Raw genomic sequence first — 13,232 nt, forward strand, 5'->3', positions numbered from 1 at the left:
ACAGGTCCGTCGCGACGGCCGTCGGTCGCAAGAAATGGATTCTGCCCTCCCTCCACATTAGTTGGCTCCAGGTGCCACATTTTGAACGTAGTAATGTTTAGCAACTACAGACCAAAGACAATCAATAGAATCGTGATCTTATTTCTTGTGGAGGAAATCAAAATTCACATTTGAGCAAGGATCGTGCAGCACTACCCCTCACCCAGGGAAAATTCAGGCTTGTATCACTCCTCTTACCCAGGGCAAATAAAGGTTTTGTATGTGATAAACGTCAAAGACACTTTTAACTTGAATCAGATTATTTAAAATGACTTGTGATGGGATTAGTTAATAGCCTGGTTTTCAGCCTGATTCGCAGCTTTCCGTGAATTTGTATTGTCACTTTGCAAAGTGATAATACAAAAGAGTCATTAAATCGCACACATGGTATTGTAACAACATCACTTCCAAGTTCCTCTACACAGCTACAATGTCTATCTCGCATGGGATTTCAACACAAATGAATACCTCAACCGGATTATCACACACCACCCCAGCCTGCACACACTACCTGTCTGTCAAAACAGACGAGGGTCCAGTACTTAGAGTTTACAACAGTTACTGTATTCATTAACCTGTAACCTCTGTTCTGTTTTCTTCTTTTTCTTTCTGGATGCTCTCTTCCTCTGGTTTTCAGAAGTGTCCTATCGCCCAGGTAAGATCTTTTTTGTTTGTCATTTTCTGCTTTATTTTGGAAAGCCATGAGAAGGAGTATAATAGAGAGCTAGATAGATTATATAGATGGGGAGAGAGATAATGTTTATATCGCAATGATGACAGACAGAAGTACATAAATAGTGGTCCTTTATTGTGAAGATGGGCCATGCAAAAGCCAACCGTCCATGGACTTCCGTTCCATGGACGGTTGGAGTGTGAGGTCAAGAGGGGACATCGACAACTACCCTTGCTTATATAGGCAAACTCACATGACAATTGACAACCATTTGTTGTTTTTAAAAACTAGCCTCTTTCATGACATGGAGCAAACAGCCTGACTAACTAATCTGTCTATTTGTCTAATAACCATATGTCTGAGTATTCACTCAAATATACAAAATGTGCAATTATGAATCTTGCATATCACCGTATAGTATATCAATTCCATAACAATATCAGACACAAGAGAGAGAGATAGTTTAATTACAGTATTACTTTAATTTTTAATTTACCCAAATGCACTCGCATGAAGGGCGCAAAAAAATGCACTCACAAAAGGGCGAGTCATAATATTAAAATAGCAAAACCGACATCCCAAGATAATGGGGGGAGGGCAGGATGGGGTGCACTTTTTTGCATGGACAATCAGTGAGTAGTCAAGCAGTGAGAAGGGTACAGCCCTTCCTCAAAAGGACCACAATGGAAACAAGCCTACGGTCTTACTTGTGTATTTATCCTTATAATTCATTTTCAAATAAACTGCTCAATCAATCCAAAATGCATGGGGAATGTGACTGTCTTAAGAGAAAAAAAAGAGAAAAAAAAGAGTCTGCAACACTGGTATGAAAAACTCAGCTTCAGGTTTATTATTATTGTGACATTGGAAACTGGCTAATTGGTTTGGGCTTAGGTGGCATGAGTCACCACCCATCGTTAGAGCCAATCAGTTGTACCCCTTCCTGTATATAGGTACACATCCATTCCCTGTCACACTATTCCTGAAGAAGATCCTAAGGGATCGAAACGTTGAATCAAATAAACCAGTGGAGCTGAGTTTTTCATACCAGTGTTGCAGACTCTATTTTTTCTCTTGTACTGCCTTTTGTCTAGCACCTGGGCTAGAGTGGAGGTGCATGCTCTATTTCCTTTGAATGTGACTGTCTTCACACGGAGAAAGAGAGAGACAGAGAGCTACACACGTGTAACCTCTTCCTTTCCGGAATAATCCTTATCCTAAAGAAAGAACGATACCGTGCTGGAGAACTGGTGATGTAATAACAAAAATAGATTAAATAAATCCATGTGAATGGCCAAGGGTTAGACTTTTGTATCACCTGTAGTAAGGAAAAATATCACTTGCTCTGTTTTAGCACGACCACTTACCCTCTACACCAGAACAGAAAGGAAACAAGAGAACAATCCCATAACTCCTTCCAGCCAACCTGTGTATACAGCATAGGGTTACACACGTGTGTGCGTTTTGTGGCTACACAGTTGCAGAAGATAACCTAGTAGAAACCTAGTATGGAAACAGAGAGATGCAAACAACACATACCACGTCTGTCAACCCGCCCCGTTATCTTAATTATTTGTCTCAGTGTGTAGAAGCATGAGTGGAAGCATAATACTTAAACATGGTGATTGTGAGACCTAAAGACAAAACCAAACTGTCACTCGAGTGTTCCAACTTCACCTAGTGCACGGTCACCTCACCCTGCTTTTGTGTGTGTATGTATGTGTGCGGTCAGGGAAGGGCAGGCCTTGTATGGATGGGCAAGATAAGCAAACATGCACGTATTGTTCAGCCCTGATGAAGACCGTTTATGTCGAAACATGTTGGTTGTTCCCTCTTTTTAACACTGAGTGCCCGGATCTCCCTTTTTTTAATCTAATGTCTTATCTCGTCTGATCTAGCAGCACCTTTTACTATTTTAACTTTTTTGACTTGTAAGTCTCCGGTGAGCCCTTGGTTTTCTCTTTCTCTCTGTCTTTGTGCACATATCGTTGCTGTGTACGCTGTGTACTTAATGGTACATAACATGTGTATTGTAATTGTACATCATTGAAGACCCACCTCTTCAGACTCCATCTTGGCCCGTAGCACTTACCGTAGCACTTGCCCTAGCCCGACAACCTTACAGGGCAGCGTATGCGAAGACTCAACTTATTTAACTTAGAGATAGCATTTAATGTAGACATAGCACTATATAGTATACCGGTATATGCATAGTTACATTATATACATCCACTGTTTAGCTTACGTATGATTCATGATGACGATTTTTTGTTCTTGCTTACTGGATCTCGCTCTGGATTAAGAGCGTCTGCCAAATTCCTAAATTGAAAATCATAGCCAGTACATTATGTGCAGACATGCAAAGATTTTTACGTTTTCTTTCCCTGACTTTTACGTTTTCTCTGTATTTGTCCAGCTATGTATTTAATTTTTAATTCTTCAATACATTTAATGTTGTATGAAAATTGTTTTTCAATATTGTGCATTGTTGATGTTTTCCATGACTGACTCTCTCTTACAGTTCTTGTGAACCACATTGACATTCTGGGAAGGGACCCGCAAGTAGGTTAGTAAAGTGTGTATGCGTGTGTTATAAATTCATAAGTCCTATACTTAAGGGAACAAACGATCAAAAACCAGAATATCTAAACCAGAATGTGAGGTAAAGGATGACCACAAACATATCTATTTATATATTTATTTGAAGGTGGCAATAAAATATCAGTACATTAAGTTATAAAAAACTGTTTCATTGCATGTGGGGTTGATAGCCGAGGCTAATTTGCACGCTGAGTCCCTGGTTAGGCCTTTCTATACATCGATAATCGATTACAAAAAGGACATACATGAAGCTCTTGATCTTTAATTGAATTTACAATGGACAAAGTCTCCCTATTATATTAGACTGAGATTATCTTGTGTGTAGTTGACGTGTTTTTTGTATTTGCTTCCCTCCTAGGCTTGTCTCTGGTGACACTGTGCTTGGATTCAGAGGATGGCTCGCTGTTTTACCTGTGTCACGTGTGTGAGCTCTTGATTTCGGGCAGAGTCGCCAACCATCTCCACTCTCCTGACCACTGTCGCAATTACTATGTAAGTGTTCACCACCACTTTATACAGAGATGCACATCAGCTTGGATAAAGGCTCTTTGTGCTTGAGATTTGTAGTTCCTGTGTTGTCCCAGATATACACCAACCCAGACGTTCTGAAGTTCTCCTGGATTCCCGGCCCAAAGAATGACACTATGGTGGATCCTGAGGTCCACCGCAACATCAATAACGAGTGGAAACAACAACAGCCTGGGGACCTGCAGGTCAGTTGGCATGCACAGAGCACTTGGATTTGATCACAGTGAAATTGTGGTAATGACTACTTTATTCCCCCTTTTTTTGTTTGGGAATGAATTCAAAACATCCAGCACACACGCACACGCACATGCACCGCACACGCTCACTCATTCATTCACTCATTCATTCACTCATTCATTCACTCATTCATTCATTCACTCACTCACTCACTCACTCACTCACTCACTCACTCACTCACTCACTCACTCACTCACTCACTCACACACACACACTCTCTCTTTTCTGTTTGTTTCTTCTTTTTTAATGCATAACATAATGCAACGCACCATAATCTGTATGTTAACACAATGTTATTTATACAATTGGGGTGGTTGTATTTTTGTCTCTCTGCTCCTTCTATTGACACATTTAGATTGTGTCACAAAGGTTAGTCTCTCCTAGACACATGATTATACAGGTGAAGTCCAATCGAGATAAAAGCTCTCTTTTTTTTTACGAGGGAGCCCCTTTAGGAGAGAATACGTAGGAAAAAAATCAGCACTGAACTCTGGGTAATAAATATAGAACCAAATACTAGCGACAAATCGACAAGATCAGAATGATCTTACAGTTCTCTGGGATAAGGTTCATGGGTCCACGGAGAGAGATTATATATATATATATATATATATATATATATATATATATATATATATATATATATATATATATAATTTTGTTTGGCATTTGTTAGGTGCAGTGATACAAACAAAAAATAGACTTTGCCTTTAGTTGGCCATTTTCATAAAATGCCTTTGATGTAGATAAGCTGTTTTCTTGTTGTGTGCAGGTTGTGGACCTGCCTCCAGATGTGTTTGAAACGGTGAAAGGTACCAGTTATAGGAAAGGTACAGTGATGCTGCCCTTCTGTTTTATAATATGTTTTTTAAATGTTAATCCTGAAGATCATCAGTTAGATTGACAGCACCATGCGGTCAAGTCGTTTTTGATTTAGGACACATGATCACAGACCTCCACTACAGTTATCCATTGGCTAACGAGAACACGTTTACATTGAATTTCTGCAACAATGCATTAATTATACAAAAAATATAATATTTCACTACCACTTATTATTCTTGAGTGGTAAACTGAACTCATCATTCTCCTCACTGTTTGACAGCAAGGGACGCTCTGAGTCAGAATGGCAACCTTCTGAAGCTGACCACAGGTCAGTTGATAAGTCAGTTATGCAGTTTGACTGAACCCTTCAGTAAGAGATCCTTCTTCCAATCAATATGTGTGGTCCATCTCTTCTCCACAGATGCAACACCAACAAAGATGACTATACAGACATACCTGGAAACCCCCAACAGGAAGCATCCTTTTCTAGGTCAGTGGATCACAAACATTTTCCTTCCTGTCAAGGGTGCCCAATCTGATGTGTATATTTGGCTGTGGACCCCCATTTGAAAAGATTTGTCCATGTTTTGTAAATGGTCAAAAAGTCAAATAGGGCTTACGTATTTCATATGTTTCCCTCAATTTATTGGGGACCCCCCCTGGGCCGTGGAACCCCCTCAAGGACCCCTGGGGGTCCCTGGAGTGGACCCTTACTCTGTGAGAGCCAGTTCTATCTCAGACTCTTCCTGCCAGCATGACCTATTATTCTGAGGACAAAATAAGTACACATGTGCTTTTATGAATGCACACACAGTCTGTGGAATAAAAATGTCTTCAAGGCAGAAGAACGATTCTGTTGATCTGAAATGTCAGGGTCAGACCTAGCTCATCAGAGTAAATGCAGCTTCTTTCTGCAACTGTAGAACCACATGCTGCTTAATTGTTGCACTCTGTTGTACCTTTTGATCCCTGCAGGTCTGGAGCACCTGGTGGAATGCAGCTGTGAGGAGCAGACTGATAGACTTGTATATCTCTGCACCGTCTGCAAACTCACTCTAACCGACCACAAGATCATCTGCCATCTCCTCAGCTTTCATCACATCCGCTGCTACATTGTAATTTGCTAACTCACACTGTTGCATACAATGGAAACGTTCCAGTCAGCATGCTCAATATATAGTTTATCAGCCTACTTTATTATGTATCACGTCTATAACAATGGTGTAGCCTCCCTGTTTGACACTGCAGGGTTGGATTTAGCCTTGCGTAGCTGCTGCCAGCCTTCATCTGCATGCTTTTGCAATGTATTGCCCCAGGCAGATTAAGTCTGGCCCGTCTCAATTGTGGGAGGACTTCACGCCGAAATGGTGATGGCCAACCAGATTTGTCTGGAACCAGGCTATAACCAACCAGGGCCGAGTATTCCAATATGGGTCGGTACATTGCGGAGAAAATAAAAAATGAAAATCTAACACTGAGAGTGGACAGACTAATATCCACGCAGTGATATTAGTATCGCTATGCAAGGCTAGGTTGGATTGGGTGGTATATTGTGTGTCCTTAAGTCCATGAGGTGTGCTTGTACATCAAGCTGCCTCACACTATGGAAACAGCAGACGCAGTAGGCTCCTGACTTACAGATGTACACAACTGATAATGTCAGCACCCCCTTTCTCTCCAGCTCTTGTGTAAACAAAGTGAATGCAATGTCCGAGCAGGATGACCCTGTTAGGCTACTGAACAAACACTCTTTAGCAATGAGTACTATCAGAATATATCTGTAGAGCTACAATACAGAGAGTAAAACCTTTTAAAAACAGAAGTAAAACATTAAACGGAAGAGTGAAATTATAAACGTTATTAGGAAACTATCTCTAGTAATAAATAAATGGTAAATTCTCGATACTAAAATACTAAATACTGTCTGTAACTGGACGCCTCAGTACCTCTGTATACTACTACTACTAAATGGCTTTGTGTCACCTAAAATAACTGGTAGATGATTGTTTATACTTGTTTAACATTGTGGAACTTTAGAAACTCATGGGCAAGAAATACCACAGGAAGGGGAAGTACAAATCTACAAAAGTTGACTATCCAGGATGGAAATAGCAAGACATACCATCTCCGTTTTACTCCCTGTATCGGATTCCTTTTAGGAGACGGGAAGCAGGTCTATTCATTCCAATGGGAAAGTGAAGGTGGAAACGGCTTCTGAACCATTCTTTAGCTCATTCTTTAGTTCACTGAACTAAATATTGGACCCGATCACCACACAATATTCCCAAGATTTTCCTTCAGACAAATCAGGACAAATTTTAAGTTGACTTGAGTGTTGTTTGTGTTTCCAAGAATGCATGGCATCCCTCTACTCTGATGCCGCACAGCTTCTATAGAGAAAACCGTAGGTTTCACAGCATGATGCAGGATTTGGCGAAACAGATGGAAGAAATCCATGGAACGACCATCACTGATATGAAGGTAATGAAGTGCAGTACACTCTAGAACAGGGTTTCTCCCATGTAGATATTTTTGGTGAAGGGATTTGATTAATGTCCCCCCCCCCCCTCCAGAATAGAAGATTCTATCCTAAATAGAGATTGATATCCTCTCATACTTTCCTCATGACATACTGTATCTTAGGGGAAAAGATTTGCATATTTACGTACTATAATATGAAATAAATATCGGGTTCTATAAAAACAATTAATTCAGGGGGTGCTGTGGATGAAAATGTTACAGGGGTAACTGTAAGGTTTGAGAACCACTACTCTAGAAGTAAACTATCTTTAGAACACATTTCCTAAGATGCTCTGTTGGTGTCTCATATAGTTTTAATAATTGTAAGACCTTCTGTTATAGAAAGTGACCCTGGCGCCTGCTTTCTTCTCATCAGTGGAAATGTCTGCCTACGTAGAGGGTAAGTCTTTATTGTCTCCGCTGTGTGTGCGTTGTGCATGCGTGCGTGCGTGTGCGCCACGCCTTCGGAACCGTTGGACCCATCAGCATGAAACTGTACCACGTATACTGCCAAATTCAAACCTGCTCCAAATGTCTCATATTGGCCTGTTATAGTGCCACCAGAAGGACAATATTTTTTTAAATAATGTGATAAAGTCTGACTGTCATATTTCTATATTCCATCCTGATTGGCTAGTATGAGTGGCCCGTTTTAAACAAATGCCTCAAATCATGCATGCAGAGTCCCGATTACCCTGAAACTTTGCACTCATATTCCCACTTTTGCCACCATGCAATTTTCGAAATCTGCCTCATGGTGGTGCTATAAGAGGCATATTCACAATTGGCTTATCATACTATAATTCTATTCTAATACTATAATTCTAACAATGTCTGTCTGTGTGTGTGTCTGTCTGTCTGTCAGAAACACCGCCGTAGCTCCTCATTGCCTGCACCAATCGCTCCCACTTTTCACACAGGCATTGACCATATGAATATGGAGGGCGTAACGAAGCCCTTTTAAAAAGTTAAAAACGGTTACATATTGAGGTAGGGCGGTCTAAAAGCAGGTTATTAAATTGTCCATAGGATATTGGGGTTAATTTTCAGTATTTGTTGTAGAGTGTTCCATGAAGTAGGTGCATCGAAGCAGAAAGCAGATTTCCCCAGTTCAGACTGCACAGATGGAACCTCTAGTGTAAGACATTCACTTGAACGGGTCTGACGAGTATATATTGTCCAGTTTAGCAGCAACGTGATGTTAGGGTGGTAACTTCCCATCAATAGCTTTAGAAATAAACTGATGCCAGTGCCTGGATCTCCCCTCAGAGAGGGAAGACCAACCTACCCTGTCATAGCAGGCGATTCACCCGTTATCACTGTATTAAATATACAAAATCAACCGTTATCAGGACGTTGAGTCAGGTCTGGTGGCCTTCGCAACGTGGCTCAAGGCCACCAGACACGGTGCGCCTTCGTCATTGACATCATTGTCACAAAAAGCAAACGCTCCCATAGTTTCTCTTCCGGATTTCCTAGTATGTTGATTATCACATACTGGGGGTATTTCTAAGGTGCTGATTATGAACATTTTCTGAATGGGGTGGTCATAGACTAGGGTACAATGGTGAATATATGGGAATAGAATTATAGTAAAGCTTACATGTCTTACATAATATGTAAGACATGTAAGCTTTACTATATTATAGTAAAGCTTACATGTTTGTAGATGTCCATTGTCCAGATAAAGGTTTAATTGTATACTTATTGCTTGACTGACAATCTTTAGCCTTGAAGAAGCTGGAAGACTGTAGGACGGAACGCAAGGAGAGCAGCTTGATAACTACCATCACACCAGGAGACAAGCTGGGTAAATATTAGGGTTTGTCTCATGTGTTCTATATCATGTTTAAGGCTCAGATTATTATTATTGTTTATACTTTTGTGGCCTACTGGGTTGGGATTGGGAATGCATGCAATGGAATCCAAAGGAAAGTACGCACATCTCTAAAAAACGTCCAGGTGCTGAACAAAAAATATACGTACAGGAGAGGGAGAAAATGTCCGCACACTGTTGTTGAGTATCTCCCACAGGAAAATGTTACTCTTAAAGGAATGGGATGCAGGCCCCACCATGGCTTTGCAATAGAGGGTATGCGTGTGACGTCATCATACCCGGAAGTTATGCGGGAACGCCTGCTGAGTGGCAAAAACTACTTACTGGCCTTAACAGCCCATACATCCGAACAGAAAAGTCCTATCTGATTGCATTAAACGACATTAAAGTCACTTTGCCACTCGCTTTGCCACTCACTTTATGCATGTGCATTTACAATTTAGGCATTTAGCAGATGCTCTTAATCCAGAGCGATTTACATTAAGCAAGAACAAAAAGCATGGCAATACATCACATACTGTACATAAAAAGTAGTTATCATGAAACATGCGTAAGCTAAGAACATAACCTCTATACCAGTGTTGTGGGGCGAAATCCATGCCTCTGTTTTTCATCTGGTTGAATGCCGCAAATGTGGGCGTCCAGGTCTGGATGTCCGTTTTAGATAGATGGATCAGTCGCCCAGAGGCAGCACAGCAGTTACAGAGTTACAGGTACAGACAGTAAAGAAAGTACTGTTGTAATAGTACTATATACAAAGGCAAGCAAAACAATATGAAGCACCGTCAATTCAGAACAATAGTATACATGTAGTCTCACGGGTGTTAATAATATAGGAGTAGACCAAGCTGTGTGTGTGTGTGTTCAACGTATAGCCCATGTGGTGTGTGGATAATCATTGGATAGAACTCCATAGTGTGTGTGTGTCTTATTCAGTATTTAAGTCCGACGATGTTTTGTACAAGTGTCCATGACAACAAAAATATATGATGTGGAGACAATAAAGACTATTATTATCATTATAATGATACCGAATATTACCGAAATATCTGTAAAATATTTCGGGGGCATATTTAGAATGTTGAGTATGTTGAATCTAGTTTGCATTAATGAGGATTTATAAAATAAAATAAAATGGCGATAGTATTCCATGTGGGGCAGACGGCCTGTCACAGCCAGATTTGGGAGAGCGGCGCAGCTTTGTTGTTGTGAGGAAAGCGGTAAAATTAGACTTTCGTGGTTGTTTTCGTCTCAGATTTAGTCCGACGGAGCGTCACAGTATAACTATAGGGACACAAAAGTGACACAAAAGTAGGACCCGGATGTACTGTATCTCAGGAGGGTGCGCTCACATCACAGCTAAAATACTGAATTAGTCACATGTGGTGTGTGGATAATTATTGGATAGAACTCCATACAAAGGTGGCAAGGTCTCCCATTGATAGACTTTCGAAAGTGGGAACTGCATGACCTGTATGACCTATGGAGCCGTTGTGCACCTTAGTATCAAACTATTTCTTAAACCCAGTCTTCAGAGTATGGCACTATTTGCATGGAATATGTGAACATAGATCTAAAATAGCGTAAACATTATATTACAATGTGAAATACATGACATAACATTACATTATGATGTGGGTGCGATGCGTGTGTTTATTCATGAATTGTTCTAAAAGAAAATACATTGTATTAGATGTTGTTCTCCCCCAGAGGGGGAAGGGTGATGGCTTCTGTGTGTGTCTGGCTGGTGGATTTCAACTTGGGCTGATGCATAGTACATAATTTAAGTATCTGCGTATAATATTTGCGTATAAATATTCTTAAATGAACACCGTTTTGTGTTACTGTTAATTTTGACAATTACCGGTAAAAAAAAACTAACAAATTTAAAATAATATCGGCTATCGGTCTCTTTGATCACTACTAATCGGTATTGGCCATGAAAACTAGGGATCTGTCAATCCCTAGTTCGAATGTCACAAATGTTTTTAATCATATTGGGGTCACACTCACAGAGAGATACTGTACATACATGGAACATTGTTAATTGCAACAAAGTGACAGCGTCATCTAAAAGCAAGAGTGACAGGCTGCCACCAAGAACACAAGACCTCATCAATCAAAGAAGGAGAGAAGACTGGGATTGTTTGCACCAGATAGTGCTGTCATAGCTACAATTATTTTAGCTTAAAGCTGCAATCTGGAACTTATTTTATTATTTAATAGTGAGCGGTAGATGGTTGGTCTCGGTCACACTGGAGACCAGGATTTGAATCCCAGCTAGTATCACAGAAAATGGGTTCACAAGACTACCTCTGTGTGTGTGAGTGACGTGGGTGACGTGGGTGCCTGGCCCTTTAGAACAGTGGTTCCCAAACTTTTTCATGTCAAGGACCCCCAAAGTGACACTACTTAGCCCGCGGACCCCCATTTGAAAAGATATGCCAGGGACCCCCATAAGAGAAGATTGTTACGGCTCTAGCAGTGATTATCATTATCAACCATTATAATTTCAAGGACCCCCAGTTTGACATGCATTAGGCTCCCCCATTTGGTTCCATTTGTACACTCTCAGAGTTCCAGACCCATAAGAGCCATTTGGTTCCATTTGTACACTCTCAGAGTTCCAGACCCATAAGGGTCCATTTGTACACTCTCAGAGTTCCAAACCCATAAGGGTCCATTTGGTTCATTTTGGTTGAGCTCAGCAAATGAAGTGGGGAAATGAGGGGATGTAGGGCAACCACGTACACTTTGGTTACCATTCTGTCCACAGTACCATTTTTGTACTAGCGGAGAGTCTAATTATAAGATTCCGGGGCATAATAAGTGTTAATATCTTTGGTAGAACATAAATGTTACAGATTGCAGCTTTAACATTGTGATCATGATTATTAGTCAAGATCATTGTCTTTTTTTGTTTTTTGTTTTTAGATTAACCCAAATCAAAGCACTCAAAAAACTTGACCTTGATACATTTGGAGGTGATTTTTTTTAATGCCCTTGTTCATTGTTTTTATCTGTGCTATTTTTATGGGTATGAGAGCGTACACTTGAATATCACATGTTTTGTGATTTAAAAGCATGTCTACTGGTAGGCTATTGGGAAGAAAAAAAATATTTGCTTGGAATCATGCTTGGAATGCAAATGTGAATTCCTTTGCTTTGGCCTAGTCCCACACACCTTTATTATGATTAGAACCCTCCCATTGCTTAGATTGCACACTCTATGATGTGGAGGTTGAACAGACTATGATGGTAACTAACAGGTTTACGGAACGATCAGGTTTTGCCAAGAAGACATTCTTGGCAGGGGCGGCTGTGGCTCAGGAGGTAGAGCAGGTCGTCCAATGATCCCTGGGTCGGCAGTTCGAATCCCGGCTTCTCCTGTCTAAATGTCGAAGTGTCCTTGGGCAAGACACTGAACCCCTAATTGCTCCCGATGTGCTGGTTGGTACCTTGCATGGCTTCTGCCGCAATTGGTGTATGAATGTGTGTGTGAATGGGTGAATGTAATGCACAATCTATGTAAAGCGCCTTGGATAAAGGCGCTATATAAATGCACCATTTACCAAGAATACAAAAATAAGCATAGGAAACCAACACATGCCACAGACACTGGCCCACATCATTTAGCTACTTTTGGTGTTTATAACTTTAAGAGTAGGAACCTTGCACACAGTGTGTTACGACCGAAGACGTACAAACTTAGTTTTACGTTATTCCAAGATTATGCATTTTCTGTATTTTTTATGTACACATCTATGTGTGTTTATTATTATTGTTGTTGGAAATGTCTGAGGAATCCAAAACAATTCCTGCCAATACAGCATTATTATGTTTGTTATTATTTTGATGATGATGTCTCTAAGCCCGAATCTGACGATGGATGTGAAAATGTATTTTGCAATGTATTGGTTATTAAATATTATGTAATGATGAGACGAGGGCAAAGAGCAACAGATGACCAAG

At 40.5% G+C, this 13,232-nt stretch overlaps 1 protein-coding gene across 1 annotated transcript in view; it reads left to right on the top strand.

Moving 5' to 3' along the window:
- Window positions 1-680: 680 nt before the first annotated feature.
- The window catches only part of LOC310858148 (uncharacterized protein), a gene marked incomplete at its 3' end in the record, with an annotated part of 38,599 nt that continues 26,047 nt past the window's right edge, over window positions 681-13,232 (top strand). The window contains exons 1-11 of the mRNA XM_083764233.1: window positions 681-694; window positions 3,234-3,278; window positions 3,672-3,805; window positions 3,898-4,026; window positions 4,851-4,908; window positions 5,184-5,231; window positions 5,325-5,393; window positions 5,879-6,018; window positions 7,256-7,384; window positions 7,766-7,823; window positions 9,153-9,233. Of these exons, the coding sequence (XP_083620359.1) occupies window positions 3,958-4,026; window positions 4,851-4,908; window positions 5,184-5,231; window positions 5,325-5,393; window positions 5,879-6,018; window positions 7,256-7,384; window positions 7,766-7,823; window positions 9,153-9,233 (652 nt within the window). The 5' untranslated portion in view covers window positions 681-694; window positions 3,234-3,278; window positions 3,672-3,805; window positions 3,898-3,957. The remainder of the gene's footprint in view (window positions 695-3,233; window positions 3,279-3,671; window positions 3,806-3,897; window positions 4,027-4,850; window positions 4,909-5,183; window positions 5,232-5,324; window positions 5,394-5,878; window positions 6,019-7,255; window positions 7,385-7,765; window positions 7,824-9,152; window positions 9,234-13,232) is intronic.

The sequence above is a fragment of the Protomyctophum parallelum genome (assembly GCF_964188405.1).
Source record: "Protomyctophum parallelum genome assembly, chromosome: 1".
NCBI lineage: Eukaryota > Metazoa > Chordata > Actinopteri > Myctophiformes > Myctophidae > Protomyctophum > Protomyctophum parallelum.